Source organism: Alosa pseudoharengus, unplaced genomic scaffold (assembly GCF_046254945.1).
Source record: "Alosa pseudoharengus isolate Yale_2024_CS ecotype anadromous, Long Island Sound unplaced genomic scaffold, YU_APseudo_1.1 YU_APseudo_1.1_scf_6, whole genome shotgun sequence".
Lineage (NCBI taxonomy): Eukaryota > Metazoa > Chordata > Actinopteri > Clupeiformes > Clupeidae > Alosa > Alosa pseudoharengus.
In genome coordinates, this window is record NW_027468848.1 from 32912308 (window position 1) to 32937307 (window position 25000).

General features: G+C 46.6%; 1 protein-coding gene across 1 annotated transcript in view; it reads left to right on the forward strand.

The window, feature by feature from the left end:
* Positions 1 to 25000, forward strand: part of antxr2a (ANTXR cell adhesion molecule 2a) — a 71574-nt gene that overhangs the window by 12279 nt on the left and 34295 nt on the right. The window contains exons 8-16 of the mRNA XM_076270256.1: positions 441 to 501; positions 914 to 1009; positions 4021 to 4090; positions 10664 to 10742; positions 11264 to 11359; positions 16634 to 16678; positions 17022 to 17117; positions 19758 to 19922; positions 20453 to 20533. Of these exons, the coding sequence (XP_076126371.1) occupies positions 441 to 501; positions 914 to 1009; positions 4021 to 4090; positions 10664 to 10742; positions 11264 to 11359; positions 16634 to 16678; positions 17022 to 17117; positions 19758 to 19922; positions 20453 to 20533 (789 nt within the window). The remainder of the gene's footprint in view (positions 1 to 440; positions 502 to 913; positions 1010 to 4020; positions 4091 to 10663; positions 10743 to 11263; positions 11360 to 16633; positions 16679 to 17021; positions 17118 to 19757; positions 19923 to 20452; positions 20534 to 25000) is intronic.

Below are 25000 nucleotides of genomic sequence, written 5' to 3' on the forward strand. Positions count from 1 at the left end.
CGCAATGCTGCGGCCCTTTTTATATGATAATGACGCGTCTCTTTTAGCCTGCTTTGCAAGCGTGATGTGTGTGTGTGTGTGTGTGTGTGTGTGTGTGTGTGTGTGTGTGTGTGTGTGTGTGTGTGTGTGTGACTAGGGTGCATGGTGGGGGGATGTTGACGTGACACTTGTGCATAATTTCCTCATAAAGACCTGACACTGTTCTCACACACTCCTGTTTCCTCTCGATGCGAAACCACTCACACACACACACACACACACACACACACACACACACACACACACACACACACACACACACAAGCACACAAGCACACAAGCACACCAACACAAAGGGTGATGGCTTTGAAATATGAGCCAGTGTGTTTGTTTTCAGTGATAGTTGATAAGCGAGAGATGGCGAGGACAGGCTTGAACTAAATTCTGCTTTATTTATGTAGATCCTGAAGAAATCATGCACAGAGATCCTCAGTGTGGAGCCCTCCAGTGTGTGTGCCAACCGTGAGTGCTCATTGTGGAAACAATGCCTTTTAAGGCTGGTTGAAATGTGTGTGTGTGTGTGTGTGTGTGTGTGTGTGTGTGTGTGTGTGTGTGTGTGTGTATGTGATGCATTTAACTTGTTAACATGTAACTAAATATCTATATATTAACTATATATCATATACTATAATTATAGAGTGCTGTGTATATACTGCACATGCGTGTGTGTGTGTGTGTGTGTGTGTGTGTGTGTGTGTGTGTGTGTGTGTGTGTGAGAGAGAGAGAGAGAGAGAGAGAGAGAGAGAGAGAGAGAGAGAGAGAGAGAGAGAGAGAGAGAGAGTGTGTGTGTGTGTGTCTGAAACAAAGCCTGAACTCTGCTGGTTGGGGCCAGGAGCTGCTTCTTATTTTCCCCTCAACTGGTGTGCATCCTCAGAGTCCTTTGACATCGTAGTGAGGGGGAATGGCTTCACGCTGGGCCGAGCCAAGGATGGAGCCCGGTGCCGCTTCAAGGTCAAAGGCAACACTTATGGTGAGTACCGCATCACACTGCACTGCACTACTGCATTCACACACTGCCAATCACAACAGCCCAGGCCGTTCTAGAACATTCTACTGAATTCCACTCCTGTTTTACTCGATAACATTTTGTGCTGTTCCTTGTCGTTCCACAAAGCAAGGCTGTATTCCATTTGGTGGAACTTTGGAATTCCATTCTAGATCACTTCTTCTTTTTCACTTCTTCTCCTTTTAGTAACAATCCATTATGTATCATTCTGTTTCAAAAGATTTTCCATGTCAAATCACAGTTGCAAGGTTTTAGCCTCATGGCATTCGTGACGTGTTGTCACTCAGTCAGTCCAGCAGAGGTGTCAGGTCAGAGTTTTTGCCAGAGGAGAAGCAGAGTAATACTCTTAACTAGCTTGGTTTTGAAAAATACCAGTGTCTTCACAACATTAATCAAACTGGGTATGTTTCTAAAGTTACAAAAACAAACACAGATTTACTGACTGTTGGCTTATCAGCTAATTGGTAAACTTTGCTGGCCAACTAGTCAGCTAGTTAATATCTGGCTACAACGAGTGGTGTAAAAAAGGCATTGTTATGGAAACGCTGGTGCTGTTGCGGGCTGTTGCACTGGTGTGAATCCATAGTTTATGTGGACATGTGTGCTGGTTCATTGCAGCTCGTCTCGTTGTGAATCTAGGATATGAATTGGGTTTTAAAGACACTGGTTTGAGCCCCTGGACTCTGTCCTACTAGGGCAGTAGTGGCAATAGTGGCAGTCGGGGCAGTTATACAGTCTGTCCTGTAAGGAGAAGGAAGCCCAAACAAGGCAACATCTGCCTCGGGACCGTGCTGGAGTGTTGGAGTTGAGACTTCCCTTTCCTGTTCTGGCATGGCCACTGCCACGACTCCTCTCGTATCTCAACTCATCAACCAAGAGAAGCAGCCCAAACGTGCTTCTGGAAACGGAACTTTCCAGAAGTGAGAGAACGTGCTCTGCCTGAACCCATATGGCTGCTCTCACATGCACGTTCCTTTGCAGCTGTTCTTCTGTTCACTTCTTCTGGAGTTTCTTCTCCTTTATCGCCGTTGCCACATTTTCGCGCTGGTTCTATTTCGGGCGTGCGGAGCAATCATTTGATAAGAATCCGGCGGCTCATGGCTGACACGAAAGTCGCTGACCGCCATCAATCAAGGCTTGAGCTGATCTTTCCACAGCCAGATAAAAATAAGCCATAACCCCACTGTGGTGTTTTTTTAATGTGGTTATTATGGGATAGATGAGGCCTCAGACATGGCTGCCAATAGCCACAATCTCCAGACCCCAATCCAGAGCAGCATCTGAGATCTTAAGCCACATTAGATCAACAGTGTGAGTAGGAATCTGGCAGGGCTGGCCAATGGATCACAGTTTATAATATGGCTTTGAACTCAGAGAATTAGAAAATTAATGAATGAATGAATGAATGAATGAATGAATGAATGAATGAATGAACAGTTGTATTCTGTATTGTATTGTTCCAGATGTCGTGTATATAAATAGAGATTGCTCTCTATGGAAACCCCTTGCTTTGTTGAAAAGGTAGCCTACATTTCTGTTCAAATTCAGAAACAGCACACCACTAGCACAGTAAATATATTTTATACATGTATGTGTTTACTGTTCTAAAGATCCACTGCACAGTACAGGCAGCATGTTGCTATTGCTATTGTGATCGCCCACCGTGAATTGTCACCTGCACAGTGACTCCTGTTGAAGCCACTCCAGGGTTTTTCTCACACCAGTCTATTCACCACATCAAAGCGGCTTTTTAATGAAACTCTCTTACCCATACAGCACACACACACACACACACACACACACACACACACACACACACGCACACACACACACACACACACACATGTGGCTCGCACATGCCCTCACACACACATGAGCTTTGTGTTCCCCACCCTTTGAGAGATGGAACGAAGGAAAGAACAAACACCTGCATGGCCGCCTGACCTCATGCACAGCCTTGACATGGCAACCGGTTCATGAGCTGCTTTTGTTCAGACATCTGGCCTGTCAATCCGTGTGGAGTTACAGTATGCAAACAAACCAGAAAGGGAAGACTATAAATTAGACCTTCATGAAGATGATGCTTGCTCACTCCTGCAGTTAAACATCCACTGGATCTAATATTAATAGCACAATAACTGGAAGTATTTGATGTCCCTTTATAGATATTTTTCCCAAACAGGGTTCACCTGAACTAGCCCCCCCCCCCCCCTACACACACACACAAGCACACATTTTTTCCATTTCAAGTTTTGCAGTGTGTGCACACGTCAGCTGTGCCTTGCTGAAACCTCCCGCCCTCTCTGGATGACTCAGTCAGGCATTGGCCAGTACCCCCCCCCCCCCCCCCACACACACACACACACACACACATGCACCTACACACACACACACACACACACACACACACACACACACACACACACATGCACTTACACACTTCTACACACACACACACACACACACACACACACACACACACACACACACACACACACACACACACACACACACACACACACACACACACACAAACACACACACACACACGCACACACAGTCCATCCTACTCAGATGGCTGCAGTGTTGCACATCTGGAAACAAGTTCACAGTCCAATAATGATACTCCCCTTACTCTCTCTCCCTTCTCTCTCTCTCTCTCTCTCTCTCTCTCTGTCTCTCTTGCTCACACACACACTCTCTCATTCTCTCTTACTCTCTCCATCTCTCTCTCTGTCTTACATTTTCCCCTGTCACTCCTCATTCTCCTCTTCACTCCAACTCCCTCTTTCTCTCTTTCTCTTTCTATTTCAATGTCTCTTTATCTATCTTAATATATTTCTACTCTCTCTCTCCACTTTCTTACTACTTGTCTCCCCTCTCTCTCACTCCCCCCTCTCTCCTCCTCTCTCCTCCTCTCTCACTCCCCCCTCTCCTCCTCTCTCTCTGTCTCTCTCTCTTCTTAATATTTCCAGATGAGGTGCCCAGTGTGGTGAGAGATGATTACGTGCTCTGCCCAGCGCCGATGCTACAGGAAGTGGGAGAGTAAGTCCTCCTCCTCTCTCCTCTTTCATAAATGACCCCACACACTACTGTAATATGAGGTGGAGATGCGTGGTCTTCCATCGGAGTCTGGAATAAGAGGGGTCATCCGATCTAATATTGCTGTGAGCATAAAAAAACAATTCCTCATGAATTCTTAAAAAGTTCTGCTGTTAATCTGAGTGCCTGGTTTAACCTCCAAACACCAGTATAGAAATATATGCCAATATACTGTATGTCCAGAACAGGTGTTGATTTAAAAATGTTTTCTTAGAACCATAAACATAAACATGAACGTAAACATGCATTGCGGTAAACAGGTCTCTTACCAAGACACTCGACATGCGGTAAACAGGTCCCTGGCATGGCACACTTGGCATGCTAAGATGTAAATATATAGTAGTAGTAGTATATATACTCTTTTGATCCCGTGAGGGAAATTTGGTCTCTGCATGTATCCCAATCCGTGAATTAGTGAAACACACTCAGCACACAGTGAACACACGGTGACGTAAAGCACACACTAATCCCGACGCAGTGAGCTGCCTGCTACAGCGGCACTCGGGGAGCAGTGAGGGGTTAGGTGCCTTGCTCAAGTGCACTTCAGCCGTTCCTACTGGTCGGGGTTCGAACGGGCAACCCTCCGGTTACAAATGACGTCATTCTTTCAAACCATTTAATGTAACCATGTAATCGAACCGTTTAATGTAACTGTAATGTAACTCCCCTCCCCACACACACACCTCCCATTCCCTTACTGTTAGTTCTCTTTAGCTTATTATAAAACACTTAGTGCATAACATATAGCATCATAAACAAAAAGGCTGTCTCCGCTACACGATATCCATTTGAAAAGCCTTGCTTAATTAACTCTTGGCTTGCGCTTGTGACCCATTAAGTGGTTAGCTGCTATGAGCAGCGAGTAAACACATCTGTTGGGGGGTGGGGGGGGGGGGGGTGGAGGGGGACGTTTGGCGGTGCAGGAATGGAGGGGAGTCTGTGTGCATGTGTGTGTGTTTGTGTGTGTGTGTGTGTGTGTTGGGGGGGTTAAAAGGATGTGCGACAGATGCGTCCGATCCCTCTGCCTCTGGTCCCATGTAAATAATTTACCTCCACACTGCCGCGACACACCGCTCCACGACACACCACTCCGCGAGCCACCTGCAGCCAGCATCTGAGCCGCTGCACTCCTCTTCCTCTTCTCCTCTCCTCTCCCTCCCTCCCTCTATCTCTCCATCTGTGCGCCGCACTCTCGAGCCAATCACACACCTCCTGTCATCAGCCAGCCCCCCTCCCTCCACCACCCCCCCTACATCCCACCACCACCATCACCTGCTTTCCCCCGGCCGTCACTCACCTGCGGCCAGCTACCTGAGATGCACGAGACCACCTCCCAGGATCCTCTGCAAAGAATCAAATCCCTGAAACTCCCGTCTGAGCGTTTTGATGATTTTAAGCGGCGCTACACTGTCAGAAGTAGGGTGCTAAGCGCTGCGAAGATTAGCATTTGGACGCGAGCCAGCGCTGTGCCGTTTAAGCATCATCTGCTCTTAAATATGGCTACGTGTCCTCTACTCGACGTGAGCCGCTGTGAGGGGCCCGGATACCTGAGGGGACTGGTGCAGGCCGTGTCCCAATCCAGTGTTTCGTTCGGTGGAGGCCTTGTCTCTTTTTTATGAGGGGGAATTCATCGGCGTACAGGCGGGAGGAATTCATAAAATATTATATGAATATAACAAGAGCTTTCAGTAGATACAGATGGCAGAGCTCTCATGTTTTCTCTCAGTTTTTGGAAAAGCCCTTATGATGAGATCATCATCTTTAAAATCACTATCACTCTACCAGACCCCTTAGTGCTGTCACCAAAACATTACACAAAAAAAAGATTTATGGGATTCATTGCTGGACTATGGTGGGGTCTAGATGAAGTGGATTGACTGGAGTCTTAGGTTGCCTTCATACTGAGTCCATTTTACTGGACCGTATGTTATGTTATTCTCCCCTAGCCCTGACCCAGTTGGTCTTCGTTCACATTATATTTTTGTTTGCGGACCTGGGTCCGTTTATGTCACTAGCTTCTATTCAGCAATATCGCTTGGCAATGGTGCAAAACGGCAGTTTATTTCCTGGTTTTGGAACAGATAGCATTCAAACTACACCAGAGTTCTAAGGCCGCATTCACACTGGGTCCGTTTAACTGGACCGTACCCGAGTGCGATTACTCCTCCCTAGTCCTGACCCAGCTGGTCTCTGTTCACATTACATTTTTGTTTGTGGACCTGGGTCCGTTTATGTCATAAACACTAGCTTCTTTTTACCAATATCGCTTGGCAACGTTGCAAAAACGGCAGATAGCGCTTGACCTGCGCTGGAGTTCTAACAAACCGTACCCCAGACCCCCGTTTTCTAGCGGCGCCTGGTCCGGACCCGAGTCTGCACCTGGGTTCGGTAGACTGCGCTCACATTAGCAAAACATCACCGAACCATCGGTCCAAACAGTCTAGTTTGAATGCGCCCTTAATTACCTCATCAGAAGCGCTTCTCCCAGTGCCAACCAAGGAGGAACCGGGGAACCCGCGCCAGTATCAACCCTCTCATTCCCCTCGCTGTTACTCACTTGCAGTAATCTTCACGTGTAGTCAGGCAGCGTTGGACACATTAAGCCCATTTTCCTCCATTCTCCCCCCTAACCCCCCACCCCCAACCCCAACCCCATTGGCAGCTCCAGCTCTGAATGTAGGCTAATGAAGCTCAGACGGAGCTGGAGTGGAGTCCCGATGGGGATGGACTTGCGCTAGGAGAGATGTCCAGGAATCAGAGCATCCTCTGGCCTGCTCTGCTCTCGTCCTCTCTTCCTCTCCTCCGCTCTCGTCCTTCCTCGTGGGCCCTTGTTGCAGGCGGGCAAGGGGCCTCATCTGTGGCGACAGCTGCTGTGGCTAAACTGAGTGTGAGGGGGGCATCTGTTACCCACTACACACACACACACACACAGACACACACACACACACACACACACACACATACACACACACACACACACACACACACACACACACACACACACTCATAGACACACACACACACACACACACACATTAGTGGGAATGAGCCTTACCCCTAGAGAGTAGAGGAGAACAGGGGTGGTGGTGTATGTGTGGGGGGTTGTGGGGGTACATGTGCTGTGGATGAAGAAGTGGTGGAGGGATCGGGGGTTGGGTATATTGGGGGTGGAGTGGCACAGGGTCTGTGTCCTCACCTACGTTTTCACAATCAGGGGTTGGGGGCTAAAGATAACAGTGGGGTCCTGCTGACACCTGGCCAACAAGCACTCACGCGGGGAGAGAGGGAGGGAGAGAGGGAAGGAGAGAGGGAGAGAGGGAGGGAGAGAGGGAGAGAGGGAGGGAGAGAGGGAGGGAGAGAGGGAGGGATGGAGCAGTTAAGGGCAGAGGAGAGGGGAGGAGAGCAGACCAGTCAAGCGTGACTCATCAATAATCAATCCCATCTTCATGGCTATGGTCCTGCATGCCGTCTCTCTCTCCTCCATCTGTGGTCGACGGTGGGGTCAGAGGCCTGATAGAGCCTGTGTTGCCCTCATGGTGCCCCAACCTGCCCCTGCTGGTCCTGTTACACCTTAGAGTCATTTTTCTTTTCATTTCAACACTGACTTCAAAACATATTCTTTAGAAATCCATATACTTTGTAGCAAGTAAAATTGGTTGGTGGTCTTAATGATGGTACTGTAATTCTTCAGGTTATTTTCTGTAAACATTTTATATCACAAACAGGACTGGCACTATGAGGACCGCTAAAGCCTACAGTTTTAGATCTTGCTGTAATGTGAGACCATGCTGTCACAACTGCATGGTTTCCTCTTTCAACTCTTCAAGAGGATATCCTGTGTGTAATTCCTGTAAAATGTATAAGGGCAATTCCACGCAAAACTGTCACATCCACAACGCCAAATAAATACCATGGCATTGTGTTGGCGTTATGGATGTGACAGTTTTGCGTGGAATTACCCATAATGTAAAATAATTATAATACTTTAGGAATTATACAGTATTAATGTATAATATAATGTAAAATTCCTCCTAAGGAATTCTATATTAGGTCCACCACACATATGTAGAAAGACAGTCACATAGTGATGCAGCCCTGCATAGACACCCACACACACACACACACACTCAGAGCTGTTCAGCTGGCAGCTGATACACACAAGTTGGCCCTTGAATAATTTACGCCACTCATTTCCGCATCTTTAAGGAAAATTCCGGAGCCATTAGCGACATGGTTGTCACGGCGGCCAGCTGCAACACATCACAAACACTCCCCATCACTGCCTACCCCCTCTGACACGAAGCAGGACATAGGGAGGTGGGGGAGGGGGGGGGGGGAGGTTGGGGTGTGGAAGAGCACAAAAAGTTCTAGAGGCTTCTTCAAGCGTCTCCAGTGACTCCGAGAGTGGCTTGTTGCTCACTCATGTCGCCGTCTCTGAGTTTGTCTCTTGTCAAGAGCAGAGGTCTGAGTGACGCTCTTCCCTCTCGAACATCTGCCAGTCCCACATTACGCCCGTGACACACATCGGCTCCCCTCCGCAGAGCAGAGCAGAGGAGCCAGGCCAGGGAATAGCCGAAGTTGGCTGTGCCCGCTGATTGAGATGCAAGTGTCCAATCAGCTTAATGTTGTTGTGACATCTTTGAGAGAAGTGGATCTGGTAACCGAAATCCCACCACTTGCCAGGGAGAGTGGAGTGGAGTGAATTTTTTAGAAGTTTTTAGGGAGTGGGGGATGGGTTGGGGGCTCCCAGGTCAGCTGTCCTCTTTCAGAAACACAATGGCATCTATATGCAGTATGTGTGTCTGTCATATGCCAAAATTCTGACAACAGATCCCTATTCTCCAAAGTGGATGTAGTGGATTGGTCTGCGGCTGCCAGATTGGGTGGATTAGATTTATAGATTTAAATGCACAATTGTTGATCTTAGTGGATTGGCAGCTCACATACTGTAGTTCTCCATTACTTTGGTGGTGGTTGTGAGCTTTAAGGACGCTCCTGCTGAAATCTTATTTGCATTCAGATTAAGAAAGAAAGTGAGGAAGAGATATGGAAAGAAAGAAAGAAAGAAAGAAAGAAAGAAAAAAATAGAAGAATAAAAAGATGTGATGGCGCATTGAGAGTGTCCAATTTTATCTAGGGAGACAGAATCATTTGGCAGAAGAGTGTGTGTGTGTGTGTGTGTGTGTGTGTGTGTGTGTGTGTGTGTGTAGAGGGGGGAAAGGCCTCTCCTCTGATCCTAGGTCTGTGCACATATCCAGCTTGATTAACAACCTGCCTCCCCGTTTGCTGTATCGAGTGTGTCAGCTAAATTAGCCTCTCCCTTCATCCATTCAGGAGACACACTTAGTTAACATGCACGGGCCTCTTGGAGCTTCTCACAATGGGCAGATTAGACGCACAGGGAGAGGCGAGAACTCCGCCATGAACCGCACAAACGTACTGGTGGGCTGGTGTAAACAGCACAACAGCTTTCGCTAATATTTGCCACATCTCTGAGGGCGGTAGGTGCCCCGAGCGCTTGGAAATAGGGCCTTTCATCACAGTCAAGTAAAGCGTTTCTAAACAATGGCAGCGCGAATGAAATAATTGAAAGGATGCAAATTTGGGGTTGAATCTGAGCGAGCTTCTCTGACCCACCAAGAGAAAGAAAACCAGCATGTGCAAACACACACACACACACACACACACACACACACACACACACACACACACACACCTCAACACCCCAAACCCACAGGGACAACGTTATTTTCACTTCTCTCTCACACCCGTAACCAAGCCTTTTTGTGTTCGAGCAGAGCCACGTGCAGAAGACAAGAGCCTCCTCTTGCTCTCGCCTGCACTCCATTTTGGGGAGGACGTGAGGCGTTCAGTCAGCCCTGGATTCTCATTAGGCGCGTGGTAATTGGATCCTGCGTAACAGACATATGGAGATTACGGTGCCGTTCATCATTAGCACGTTAATTGCTCCCTTTACCTCCTCCGTTACCGGTAAATAAGTTATATGGGTCATTCTCTGCACATCCATTGTGCGGCGAGACTAGCCTGCAAGGCCAGTGACAGCAGAGCACAGCTTTTAATTTGCCTTTTAATTGAATCAGAGTGTTTATTAAAAGTGACTTGACTGTGCTGTGTGGATGTCTTTGACTGTAATTTTACTAGAAGCGCTCATGCTGAGAAATTCGCTCTTCATTACTTTATTTATTGTAACATTTTTATGTTTTATTTTTGTTCAATTTCTGTATTTTTATTTTGTACACCACACTTATGCAATTGTAAGGCATCACAATGACACTTTTTCATACGTTTTCATAATTTTCTGTTTGATTTTAAATGCCCCACATATTTAGCTGTAATACAGTGGTGTTGACTGAAGACTAGACACTAGTAGACTGTTGCCGCTACAAAATATTTATTTTGTGTTCACTGAAAACTGAACACAAAATGAAAAAGTGTGGGTGACATCAGTAAGTCTAAGTGTGGGTGACATCAATATGTCTATCTCTTGTTCCCCAGGTCCATGGAAATCCTTATCAGCCTCAATGGCGGCAAGTCCTTCATCTCTAGTGCCTTCACCATCTATGTCACCACCTGTGTGAGTCGAATTCCTACCTTACAAAAAATTTTAATAAAATGTTTTAAGTAAGTATAAGTATACTGTACTCTTTTGATCCCGTGAGGGAAATTTGGTCTCTGCATTTATCCCAATCCGTAAATTAGTGAAACACACTCAGCACACAGTGAAGTGAAGCACACACTATCCTGCCGTTCCCACCGGTCGGTTACATGTCCGAACCCTAACCAGTAGGCCACGGCTGCCGCATTTTAAAGTAAACGTTAGGTTAGTTAATACCGGTACTAATAATATTATGTTATTAAGTATGTTTACTTTGCCCTTTTTGGGATTTTTATGTGCCGGTAGATATTTAAAAAAAATATATATTTTTGTGTTACTAATAGACTTGTGTGGAGTGGAATGGTGGTATCATGCCATACGTATTATTGTGTTACTATTCCCTGATCCCTGATGTGTGTGTGTGTGTGCGTGTGTGTGTGTGTGTGTGTGTGCGTCTGCACGTGCGCGAACGTGTGAATGTGTGTGTTTCTCCTCCTCAGTCGAGTGGTTGGGTGGTGTTTATTGTGTTCCTGGTGCTGCTGCTGCTGGCTGCCCTGGCCTTCATGTGGTGGTTCTGGCCGCTCTGCTGCACCGTGGTGAGTACAGGAGAACAACATACCGCGTAGCGCTGCAACACTGCAACCTAGCATATTATTGCACTTCTCAATCAGAGAACCCCGAGAGCAAATCTTGTTAAGACTATATTAAGACAATATTTAACACTGTAATATTGTAACACTACAATTCTTAGGCACCGAAACAGTGTAAATGTAACACTGTAGCACCAACATTTTAACACGGTGACACTGTAACTTTTTAACTGTAACACTTCAACACCGAACCACTAGACCACTGACACTGGCAACACTGAAACACTGCGGAACTGAACTACTGTTGCCTAGCAGCACTGACACTGTGTATGCACGGGACATTTTGCCTTGTTAGTAAATATTTGGACAGTGAAGAGTTCTGTTGTTTTGGTCCTGTGCTCGAGCACTTAAAGATTATACAATTTGAACCTCCGCTTTGATGTCAAGTTCCTTCTATACTCGTTAGTTTAGTAGTTTAAGAACTGGAAGGACCTTTTTTGCACAAAATGCAAGAAATCTGTCACTGTTCAAATTCTTATGTGCTACATGTGTATGTGTGAGAAGGATCAAGGATAGCTAGTAGTATGTACGCATGTAGTGACTGACAGAAGCTTCTGGGCTCTTGTTCTGCTTTTGGTTCTGGTTCCTCTAAAGATAACACTGAGCTGAATGGGAACCATTTGAAAGCATCTAACCCCTCATCCCCTTTTAACCCAGGAACTTTGATGTTAAAAGAGCCCATCACTGCCAATCCCCCTCTCTCTTAAGTGATGACTCTCTCTTTCCCCTCATTCTCAGTCCGCTCCCCTGTTATTTTTTTCTGTGTCGTGTGTTGCCTTTTTTGAAGACCCCCTTCGCCCTCCCCCCGCCTTTCTCTTTTTAAGTGAGTGCTCCTTGCCTGGCACCCTTCCAAGGGTGTCCCTGGATAGACGGGCTCGGATGCCAAGCGCTGATGTGCTGGAAGGGGTCCCGTAATGAACAGAGCTGGATTGCTGGGCGCAGGCCAGGTGAACTCCACTCGCCGCGTCCTCAGGGTGTGACCCATTTCAAAACAAGCTGCTGGGGCTGATGCTCTGCACCGGATCTGGTGCTGAACAGAGCTGTGCCAGATCAGAGCCAGATCAGAACCAGATCACAGACAGATCACAGACAGATCAGAGCCAGATCAAAACCAGATCACAGACAGATCAGAGCCAGATCAGAACCAGATCAGAGCCAGATCAGAGCCAGTTCAGAGCCTGATGATGTTCAGATGAGGCAGATCAGTGCAAGGTGTTGGCCAAAGCCTGCTAGTTTCTGGCAGGAACAGGATGGGTGAGGTAAGGTTGTGTTTGTAGTTAAAACGCTGACTCCCAACCCAAAATGACCTAATTGTCCTTCTCCTAAAACAAGGGCGGGACGGGACCCACGTGAGGAAGTATGTTTCGATCCATGTCCTGCCTTTTAGTATGTGTCGACAGCTTCTTTATGAGGGCAGTGTTGGCTGCTCTTCTGACATTCTTGCCTGTCATTTTTTTTTTTTTTGTTAGCTTATCCTTTTTATGTTATACCATTTAAGCAATGTTCCGGAAAGCATGGCTGTTGTGTGGCCATTTTCACATAGTGTGACTAGTTCACAACTTGAACCATGTGAGTATAAATTTCAGCCTTGGCCCCTCTTTTAAAAAAAAAAAAATCTTTTGGTTCATCAACTCCCCACTTTCCACAGGAACAATGGGGGCCCAGATCGCATTATCAGTCTAAACCATCGCTAACAACTACAGATGGCATGCCCAAGAGCCTCCTGCTCTCTGAATCTGGTGCACAAGGAGCAAACTCTCTCACTCACTCACGCACATACACACACACACACGCACACACACACACACATACACACACACACACACACACACACAGAGCGATGGCATCGGCAGGCAGGCATAGCGAGCAGCATCGGCCCGCTTTGAGAAAGTGGCGCACAGCCGGGCCCTGGTCCAGGCAGAGATGGAAGCATATTTTGGAAAACCAACAAAGGCATTAAAATGTAAACCCCCTGCAGCATGCCTGGCCAGGCCACTGTTTGTCTTGGTGCAGGAGCTGCTGTTCCCGTCCACCAGGGACTCGGCACTCGGAAAGGGCCATGTGTGCGCTGTTAATATTTAAACTCGGCCCTGCCAGATCTCTCTTCTCTCTACCCCTCCATCCCCATCCCATCCCTCCCCCCCCCCCACACACACACACACACACACACACACACACACTCACACACACACACACACACACACACACACACACACACACACACACACACACACACACACACACACACACACACACACACACACACACACACACACACACACACACACACACACACACACACACACACACACACACACAGCCGTCTTTCACTCTTTTCTCTCTTTTCTCACTCCCTGCCTTTTTTCCATGAAAAAAAACCACACACAGAAAGGCCCAAAGTGGGCAAACTCACACCCAATCTCTCAGGCCAAGGAGTGGGAAATGAAGATCCTTTATGTCTTGTTATCATCCCGGATGAAGTCATATGATATCTACGGACTTCTGATGTCTCATTTGTCCTTAATATCCTTATCCTTATTTTTCTCATGATTTAGCATGAAAGGGATTTGATTTTTTTGTCTGTTTCAGAGAGATAAGATACATTATGTGAAAATATTTTTGAGAATAGTTTTGATTATCCGAGATTGTCAGGAAGACAGCCTTTAATTATGAAATATGAAGGAGCATTTTTCGTGTGTCTTGTGGTAGGCCAGTTTACCTGACAACAGGACTACACAGAGAGAACAAGATCAGTCCAGCATATGAAACCGCAGTGATATTTTCCACCAGTTGACCTCTTAGATCACCGTACTTGCCCAGCTCCACAAATAGCTTCATTTGCTGGTGATGAAAGTGCATCGTTTTAATTTGCAAATATGCTACTTGTCACTCACCCCAGTCACGATAAGCTGGGAAACAGCTTGACACAACATGGGAGCATTACGGACTAAAATGAACGGATTATAAACTCCAATTGGACAATTACGCCGCCGCCATATGGTAATGTTTCAGCTGCTGCCGCTGATTGGTCAGATCGCTGCTGCCGCCGCTGCGTATGTTCAGCGGCTCAAGCTGCCCATCAGATGGCTAAGTGTCCGGCGCTTTAGCGATTAATTACCGACTGCACTTAACGGTTTTAAACGCCAGTCTCTCTCCGCACATCTGTCTGTCAGGTAGTTTTATTTATTTTATTTTGAGGTTTTTATTTGTTAGCCCCAACAGGCGAGCACGCCATTTGTTTAAAGCTTTATTTATCCCGCAATATGCCCAGGAAATATGAAATCTGCTGCTTAATTACTGAGCGAGAGGAGGTAATCCGTTAGCGTAAGGTCTGGCTAAAATGATGGTAATCACCGCACCACACCGGCACACCCCACCAGCACGCATTACTTGGATTTGCCAACAGTCGGTTGAGTGTCAAAGAGCAATTAATTAACACTAATTGATCATTTTCCATTATTTCAATGACAACAGTGGCGTTACGGCATTAGTGTGCTTTAATGTGAGCGGAACAGCTGTTAGAGCCATGATATGTGATAATGAAGAAGCTTTTTGAGGAGGGAGGCTGAGGGGACTCATTTGGTAAATGCACAACCTGACCGGGTGACAGTGACGAGGAATGAGGGGAAGGTCTTCTTCTTCAGGTTTGGAGCGTGCGCGTGACATTACATTGATCTTCTGCACACTCACACACGCACACACACACAAAACTCCCATACTTTCTCTCTTTCTCTCTTTCTCTTTCTCTCTCTCTCTCTCTCTGTATGTCTCTCTCTCTCTAACACACACAATACAATCACACACACACACACACACACACACACACACACACACACACACATTGGTGGTGTGCAAATGGCTGAAGTTCACTCTTGCATAAGTGCGTGCTTTGCCTTTTCATGTCACAAGGAGAACTAATTCAGTCTGTTTGAATGTGACACCTGTTCAGCAGGTGCTGGTGGCCACTTCCTTCTACTGTTGTTTTTTTCAGTCCGTTTCTTGGTTGAGGTGTATTGTTGTCTTGCGTCAGACTGCTGGGGTGAGTGTGCTGCCTGTCAGATCAAAAAAGCCAGAAGCCCTCACACACACACGCACACACACACACACACACACACACACACACACACACACACACACACACACACACACACACACACACACACACACACACACACACACACACACACATTTACACTTCTCCTGATCCCTGTTTGTCCCCTGAGCGCGTGTGTTGGTCAGATGAGACAGACAGTTTGGACTTGAGTGATGACGCACGCGGGACGTCTCTGCATCAGGGGGGCTGTCTGAAACACAGGCTCTGTGTGCTTTTTCCCATATGACCGACAAACACGGCCAAGAGAGTATGTCTGTGCAGCGCATCTGCGTGTGGGAGTGTGTGTTGATTTCCCAAACAAGGTTGTGTTGAGTTTACATGCATATATAAGTCTCTGATATGAATGCGCATTTTTTTTTTGTGTAGGTCGTATTGTATGTTTATATCTTACATGTGTAATGCATGTTTACCTTTCGCATGTGTATGTGAGTGGCTGTAGATTTGATGGATGATGTGTATGACTCCGCGTGCGTTTACCAGAGAGGAGGGTCCGGGTGTTATTTGCGCGTCCAGATGAAGTCTGGACCCCAGCCCAAGCCCCCTCTCCGCATATCATTGGGGCTAATGAGCTCCTCAGGATCGCTGGGGCCTGCTGAACCTCGTCCAATTAATTAACAGATAAACGACGGCACTCCGCCACCATCCCCAAATGCCCCGGCCCCTCCCCATCCAAACTAACAACCCCCAACTACTCCCCCACCTCACCCCTCCCAAAGCTCCCCCCGTCAACAAGTTGATCTGGCATTATTTTGCACTGGGGGTTGAACTGTTTGCTTGGCACCACGATCTTCCAATTAATGGCGTATCAGCATAATAATCATACTCTTGGGCTGAACTTGAAATACACTGGGGTGAATGTCTGCCTTAGCGCTTCACAGAGCAGGCTACCGGTAAATAACGGGCATGATGATGAAGATGTTGCTAACGCTGAGGATGGTGATGAGGATGATGATGATGTCAATGGCGGCGTCCACTCCCCGTCCACTCCCCCCTACGCCCCCTCTGTCCCTCACTCTGTCTTGTCTCATCGCTATGGCGCTGTCACAGTAGCATCAGCCTGTGATGACCTCAGATAAGGTATTTGCTTTTCTTCCTGTCTCTCTCAGGTCATCAAAGATCCCCCACCTCGACCAGCCCCTCCTCCTCCACCTGTGAGTACACAGAGATCACCCTCATGATCTATCTATCTATATATCTATCTATCTATCTATCTATCTATCTATCTATCTATGAATGTGCTGCATGGGTGTGTGTGTGTATGTATGTATATATGTATGTATCTATCTATCTATCTATCTATCTATCTATCTATTTATCTATTTATCTATCTATCTCTGTCTGCGTCTATCAGTTTATTACACATTTCTTATTAGTGTATCACACTGATCAAATGGGCAACAGAGTGCATTGCTATAGATGTGTTTGGAGTGCTTGAGTATGTGCCAGCATGCTGACATGTTCTTTACCCCTGCATTGCCCCCCTCATCGTTCCAGCCACCAGAGGAGGACCTCTCGCCCAAGAAGAAGTGGCCGACTGTGGACGCCTCCTACTACGGAGGCAGAGGTGCCGGGGGCATCAAACGCATGGAGGTGAGTGGCTTAAGCTGAGGTGCATTCAAATAATATCTGTCTTTTGTCCTGGTTTACCTTTACCTTTATTTGTACTCAACACTAGTTTGATGTCCACACATTATTCACGTGACTTATTCATACACTGTAGATGGAGAAGCTGCACTTTCTCCCCTGCACCCAAAAAGAAAACACAGTCTTCAATGTCTATATACATAACAGTTGAGGAGGGACATTTTTTTACATCCAACTCCTCTAGTCCTTGTCACTTTTGTTCACGTTCGGTGTCTACGCTCTTGAACACTTTGTGAGCGTGCTCCTCTGACGTCAGGTGCAGAGCTTTCAAAGCTGTTTCTTGGAGGCTCGTCTGGGATGGCTGATGGCTTTGACATGACGGGCAGTGTCGTCCAAGTCCAGCCTTGACTCCTGCCTGTCTGTCACTAGACAGGATGGACATTGGTGTGTGTGTGTGTGTGTGTGTGTGTGTGTGTGTGTGTGTGTGTGTGTGTGTGTGTGTGTGTGTGTGTGTGTGTGTGTGTGTTTGAGAGAGAGAGAGTAATGGGGGAGGGTGTGGATTGAGTGATGCCTGCCAGCATAATGAATTCATCCCAGGGATCCTCACTGCTGTCAAGCACCTTTTGTTCAGCGGGTTTCTACCCCTCCTTCTTTCTTTCTCTATCCACCTCTTTTGTATTCTCTATATGTCAATACGTTCCTCTCAGTTTTACCTTTTCTATCATAGTTCTTTTCATTCTCTTCTTTTTTCTTTTCTTCTCTCCTTTTTATGTGTGCATCCTTTATGTGTCTTTCATTCTGTTTGTCTGTCTGTATTCATTTTACTTCCTTTCACTATCATTTTCTATCACTTCTCTCTCTCTGTCTCTTTCTGTCTCTCTCTCTGTCTCTCTCTCTGTCTCAGTCTCTCTCTTGCTCCCCCTCTCATTGCTCCGTGCCCAGGTACCCTGAGGAGATGCTGGCATCAGTGTAACGCTGATGGAAAACTGAATGAATGAATAAATAAAACAAACCTCGGGGAGTGATACCTCGCCAGAGCTGCTCCCAGGAGTGCGGGAGAGAGGAGAGAGTGCTAGACAGGACACACACACACACACACACACACTCACACACACACACACACCCACACACACACATACACACACACACAACTCTCTCTCTCTCTCACTCAGAGAAGACACACATGAGCACAGTCATGTACACATACAGACACATACAAACACCCACACTCACGTATGCACATGTGAACTCACTCTCATTCACACACCTGCATCCATGCACTTGCACACATACTCCCCTCTTTCCATTCCCTTTGGGGCTGTCTTCCTAGTCAGCCTTCATTCTCTCAGACACATCATCTCATCTCCATAGCTGGTGCCCCCTCAGGATGGATGACTGGATGTCGGGGCAATGTTAGAAACCAGACCGTAGCACTCTCCTTCTCTCACCTTCACACACCTTTACAAAAATACAAAGAGGTCTAGACAAAGTAGCATGTCTGGCAATTATGCCCCCCCCCCCCCCCCCCGAAAAAAGATATATAAATTGTACTAATGTATAGTATACAGTAGATTTAGAAAACTGCATGGGGTGGCTACATGATATATACTATAACACACAGACAGATAGAAGGCAGTTTATTTGCTGACTCTCTAAGGTTCGTAAGCTGAGAAACGCACCTGCCTTCATGCCCACAAGTGCCCCAAATACCTTAATAACTATTAGCCAAGTTTATACACAGATTTTGCAAAATTTCTTAAGCTATGAGGTTAATACAAGAGGGGAAGTTAATATGGTATTAATATGGTTTTGTTTTTTTAAACACTGTTTAAAGTGTTTTTTTTTTTTTTTTTAAACACTGTCCTGCGGTTTATACATGATGCGTCTAATACACAGGAAATTACTGTAGGGGCTTCTTTCACAGGGAGACAGGGGACTTATGAGGGAGAGATTCGCCATGCTGCTGAGCTGTAAGGAATGTGCTGTGGATTGCCATGGCTTGACCTACAGCCTGAAGCGTGTGATGCTAATTGATATCCTAGTTATTTTTATTTATTTATTTTTTGCCATGGCAACAGCAGCTGGGCTGTGGGGTTTGTGTGAGAGTGAAGGTGAGAACTGAAGAGAACAAAAAAGAAATACAAAACCAGGTTCTCAGACATACTTTAATATACTTTAATATACTATTAATATTACTATTAATTGACTCCACTCAGCTAGATTAATTTTTATTAATGCATTTATGTACCACTATTTGTAAGTAACATTGCCTCTACAGATTGTAAACTCTTGAGAGAAAAACACTGCAGTCTAGAAATTCATTGTTTGTTTTGTAGTAAATTATAGTTGCATACAATCTATTTGTGAGCTAACATGCCTTGCAAAAATCAACTGCAGTTATTTGGTGAATAAGAGGATGTGAGGTTTGTTTATCTCACCTTATCATCGTTCATCACCTTATATCATATGGCTAAAATGACTGAAGAATGTTCAGCTAACTACAAAACATGCCTGTTGTATGTTTATGTAGTCTAAATAAGTTAACACTGAAGAGACGGTTTGAAAAAGGCCTATAATTACATGCACAGGTCAGTGGTCAGTGCTGCTAGAGTGCTTGTTTGCATGACTCTGTGGGTGTTGCCGTAGGTACGCTGGGGTGAGAAAGGTTCCACAGAGGAGGGGGCTCGGCTGGAGATGGCCAAGAATGCGGTGGTGACGGTGAATGAGGAGGCGGAGGAGCCCATGATGAAAAAGCCGAAGAGGCCTCCAACCTCCCCCCACACAGAGTCCAAATGGTACACGCCAATCAAGGTGAGACCCGCTGTACTCACTAATGGTGGCAGGATACACGTGTCCACAGTTAGGTCCGGTCGAATTTTTTGTTAATTCCTGATTGGACGAGAGACATTCCACTGATATCTGAGGACATCTCCACTTTCACTGCATTTCACAGCTAGTAATCACTCCACATTTTGCATTTACAATTGCATACATACAGAATTCCATTGTCTGACGCGATTCACACAAACATTCCATTCATTCAAAGCACAGAGCAGCAATTTCATCGTGTCACGTTTGAGTGAGGAAGTGGATTAAATAGAGAGCAGGGTGAATGTTCAATATGAGATGTAGAGATAGTACATGTAAGTAGGTGGAAGTGGATTAAATAGAGAGCAGGGTGAATGTTCAATATGAGATGTAGAGATAGATACATGTAAGTAGGCTATACACACTACTGTGTGCACAAGTACATATAGCGTCTCTCACTGAACTTGGCTCTCGAGTGAAAATGAAGCTTCTTAGTGGTATCTGAGTGGCTGTTTACTGTTTTTTTTATACAGGGTCGTCTGGATGCACTATGGGCTCTACTTAAGCGGCAGTATGACCGAGTGTCCCTGATGAGGCCCACGTCTGCTGAAAAGGTAAGCCAACCTGGCAACCCCCAAATGAGCTTCTAATCTTTTCCCCAAACTTTTCTTTAAGTGGACAGGGAAACCTCCAATGGAACATACAGTACACATGAACACAACATGAAGATTCCATACAAAGCAACATTCTCAACAATGTTGCATTACATCTAATGCCTTACTGTCATACCATTTGATGCTCTACCAATCTTCTGATCAACCCTGAAACCCTCATAAACCTCTTAAGCAACCCAGTGACACAAAAGACCAACCAACAGACCATTTCTGAAGCACACACATCCTCATTTGCCACTCTGACAACGCTCTGAACAACCATGACGCTACTTTCCACTTACAAGTGAAGCACTGACCTCCTAATGCAGTGCTTAGCTAGTCATTGTTGAGTCAAAGTCAAAGTCAAAGTCAAAGTCAGCTTTATTGTCAATTTCTTCACATGTTCCAGACATACAAAGAGATCGAAATTACGTTTCTCACTATCCCACGGTGGAGACAAGACATATTTTACCAATTTTAAGTCCACAGACAAACATAACATTCAAGTAAACAAAAAAAGTAAGTAAATAAGTAAATAAGAGGGCACATATAATGAAAAAATAAGAGCAGCAAAATTTGGTTGAAATTGTGCATAGACAGTCAATAAAATAAAATAGTAGTGCAAAGTCAGGCCAATAAAAGGCTGAGGTAGTTCTGTTTGACCTAAGTGAGAAATAAAGTGGCATAGTGGTGCAAGTTATGTAAGAGCAGCAGAAGTGTTGTGTTTTCAGGACAACAACAACAAGTTGCAAAGTGTACAAGTGTGCAAGTGGAGTGTCCAGGATGTTATGTAGCTGAGGGTGGAGGGGGGAGAGGAGGGAGAGAGTTCAGCATCCTAACAGCTTGGTGTATGAAGCTGTTGGTGAGTCTGGTAGTGCGGGAGCGCAGGCTTCTGTACCTCTTCCCAGAGGGCAGTAGATCAAACAGATTGTGAGCGGGGTGACTTGCATCACTCACAATTTTGGTCGCCTTGCGGGTGAGGTGGGTGGTGTAAATGTCCTTCAGGGAGGGGAGTGAAGCACCAATAATCCTTCCAGCTGTGTTCACTATGCGCTGCAGGGCTTTCCTGTTGTATTCAGTGCAGCTTCCGCCCCACACAGCGATACAGCTGGAGAGGATGCTCTCAATGGTGCCTCGGTAGAACGTGGTCATGATGGCTGGTGGAGCACTTGCTCGCCTGAGTTTCCGCAGGAAGTACAGGCGGCGCTGAGCTCTCTTCGCCAGTGATGCTGTGTTGGTGGTCCAGGAGAGGTCTTCACTGATGTGCACCCCCAGGAATTTGGTGCTGCTCGCTCTCTCCACCACAGCACCGTCGATGGTCAGTGGCAGGTGTTGGGTGTGACCTCTCCGGAAGTCAACAACAATCTCTTTGGTCTTGCTGACGTTCAGCAGGAGGTTGTTGTCCCTGCACCACGTGGTCAGATGGTCGACCTCCAACCTGTATTGAGTCTCGTCGCCCTTGGTGATGAGACCCACCAGAGTTGTGTCGTCAGCAAATTTCACTATGTGATTGTTGCTGTAGGTTGCAGTGCAGTCATGCGTCAGCAGGGTGAAGAGCAGCGGACTGAGCACGCAGCCTTGGGGGGCCCCTGTGCTCAGTGTGATGCTGCTTGAGGTATTGTTGCCAACACGTACTACTTGAGGCCTCTGACAGAGGAAGTCCAGTAGCCAGTTGCAGAGGTAGGTACTGAGTCCCAGTTTGTCAAGTTTGCAGATGAGTTGTTGTGGTATTATGGTGTTGAATGCAGAACTGAAGTCTATAAACAGCAATCTCACATATGAGTCTCTTTTTTCCAGGTGGGTGAGGGCTGGGTGGAGGGCAGAGCAGATTGCATCCTCTGTAGACCGTTTGGCTCGGTATGCAAACTGGAAGGGGTCCAGGGTGGGGGGGAGAATGGATTTGATATGTGACATGACAAGCCGCTCAAAGCACTTCATGATGATGGGTGTCAGTGCCACAGGGCGGTAGTCATTGAAGCAGGATGGAGCAGTTTTCTTCGGCACAGGTATGATGGTGGCAGCTTTGAAACAAGATGGGACGATGGCTTGCTTCAGGGAAGTGTTAAAGATGTCTGTGAAGACATCCTTAAGCTCCCCTGCGCAGTCCTTCAGCGCACGACCAGGGATGTTGTCTGGACCTGTTGCCTTACGGGTGTTGATAGCAGCAAGTGTCCTCTTCACGCTGTCGGCAGAGAGGCACAGGGGCTGCTCATGTAGAGGGGGATGGGTCTTCTGTGGGCAGGTGCTGTTTTGTGCTTCAAAGCGAGCAAAGAAGCGGTTCAGGTTGTTGAGCAGAGGGATGTTGCTCTCGCAGCTCTGTGGCGCGGGTTTGTAGTCCGTGAGGGCCTGAATGCCCTGCCATAGGCTTTGTGCGTTCCTGCTGTCTTTGAAGTGGGTGGTTATCTTGTGAGTGTATTCCTTTTTTGCTTCCTTGATGCCACGGGACAGGTTGGCTCTCGCTGTTCTCGTGCCAGCTTCATCCCCAGCTCTGTAGGCTTTGTCTCTGGCCCTCAGCAGCCTGAGGACATCCCCTGTCAGCCATGGCTTCCAGTTAGCCCGAGTGATGATGTCTTTTGTGTGGGTCACATCATCGATGCACTTGGTGATGTAAGAGGTTACAGTGTCTGTATACTCCTCTATGTCTGTCTGGTTGTTGTAAGTGGCTGCCTGCTTAAACATTTCCCAGTCTGTTGTGTCAAAGCAGTCTTGATAGCCAGGCTCACTGTAGTCCTGTTTGTCTTTATAAGTATATAGTGCTTCTAGAATTGTCTCTGTCTGTCTGTGTGTGTGTGTGTGTGTGTGTGTGTGTGTGTGTGTGTGTGTGTGTGTGTGTGTGTGTGTGTGTGTGTGTGTGTGTGTGTGTGTGTGTGTGTGTGTGCTTGGTCAGACAACAACGGATCAGCTTGTTATTTGGAGATTTTGTGAGGAGTGTTTTTGTTGTTGGTCTTTGCCTGTCAGCAGCAGGAAATGATTGTGGTTTCATTTGTAATCTGGTTGTAGGGGCCCACAGCTGCATGCTCTCAGAGCTCACTGACAGCAATGGCCTTATAAGGGTGTGGAGCGCAGTCAGCTTTTCCTGTCAAGGAAATAAACCATTATAACACACACACACACACACACACACACACACACACACACACACACACACACACACACACACACACACACACGTGCACACACACACGTGCACACACACAGGCACACAGGCATTCACACTCACACACACAAACAGGAGGGTGATTAACAGTCTGCAAAGTCGGGTCGTCTTTCTGTCTCTTCGTTGTTCAGGAGTTGTTGTCAACAGTCTTTTCCTCGGAAGCTTAGCACACACAGGCTAATCTGAGCATGACCCCAGCATGACTGCTGCAGCATCCGTTGTGGTTTCACTAGTGCAGTGGGTTACTGGCCTGCTTTGGAAAACCACCTTGGTTAACCAGTCTATCTGGTTTATCAGAACTGGTTAACCACACTCAATTTTAAAAAGTGAGTACTGGTATTGGTAACTGTGGGTGGAATTATTTTTCATTGAAGTAAATGGGCATCTGTGCTGTACGTAGCTTTGATAAAAAAAGAAGAAAAACCTACATTGAATAAATAAATGAAATTATTAGTGTGATTTGAAGGGTCACACTATGTCTGTTCCCCAGTGGAGTAGCTTGGTTTGACCTGCTGTTGACCAGCTGTTGCTCTCGGGCCGCGTCTCGCCGTCTCTCGCCACGCTGTTGTCCAGCAGCTCACCAGATGACCTCATGTTGTAAACACCGTCTCCTGAGTCCTGAGTCGTGCTTCCACACACCCCCCCCCCCCTCCCTCCCCACCCCCTCCTCCCGTGGAGTGTTTACACTGAGAGGCGAATCGCTGGGGCAGACTTGAGCGAGCGGGCGACCGACACTGAGACGAGCCGCTGCGGTGGAGCTGAACATGCTGTAGCTGGTCCCAGCAGGAGCCTGCTGGTCCTGGGTCTCCAGAATCACCCTGCTCACAGTGACCCTTTTTATGGCCCTTTTTATTTAAAAAAAGTTACAGTACTTAGTTAATCGAATTAGAAATAGTGTTTCTATTATATTCTTGTTTTAATAAGAGGAAGAGAGAGTTGGCAAATTCCATCAAACAAAATTCAAGAGATGAGAAGACTGGCCAAATCTATCAGGCAAAAGGAGTAAAGAGAAGACAGTCCTTGTGTCTCAACCGTAGCGAAGGTTGAAAAAAATTAAATGAAAAAGAACGAGAAGCTCTAGAAAGTTCTGTGAATGTTGTCATTGACATTTGAGCCTGTTCTCCATGGAGGTCTTCAAACACGGGCTGGCCAGCAGAGCCACCAGTGTCCTTGTGAACCCCCTTCCCACACACACCCTTACACACACACACACACACACACACACACACACACACACACACACACACACGCACACACACACACTTACACAC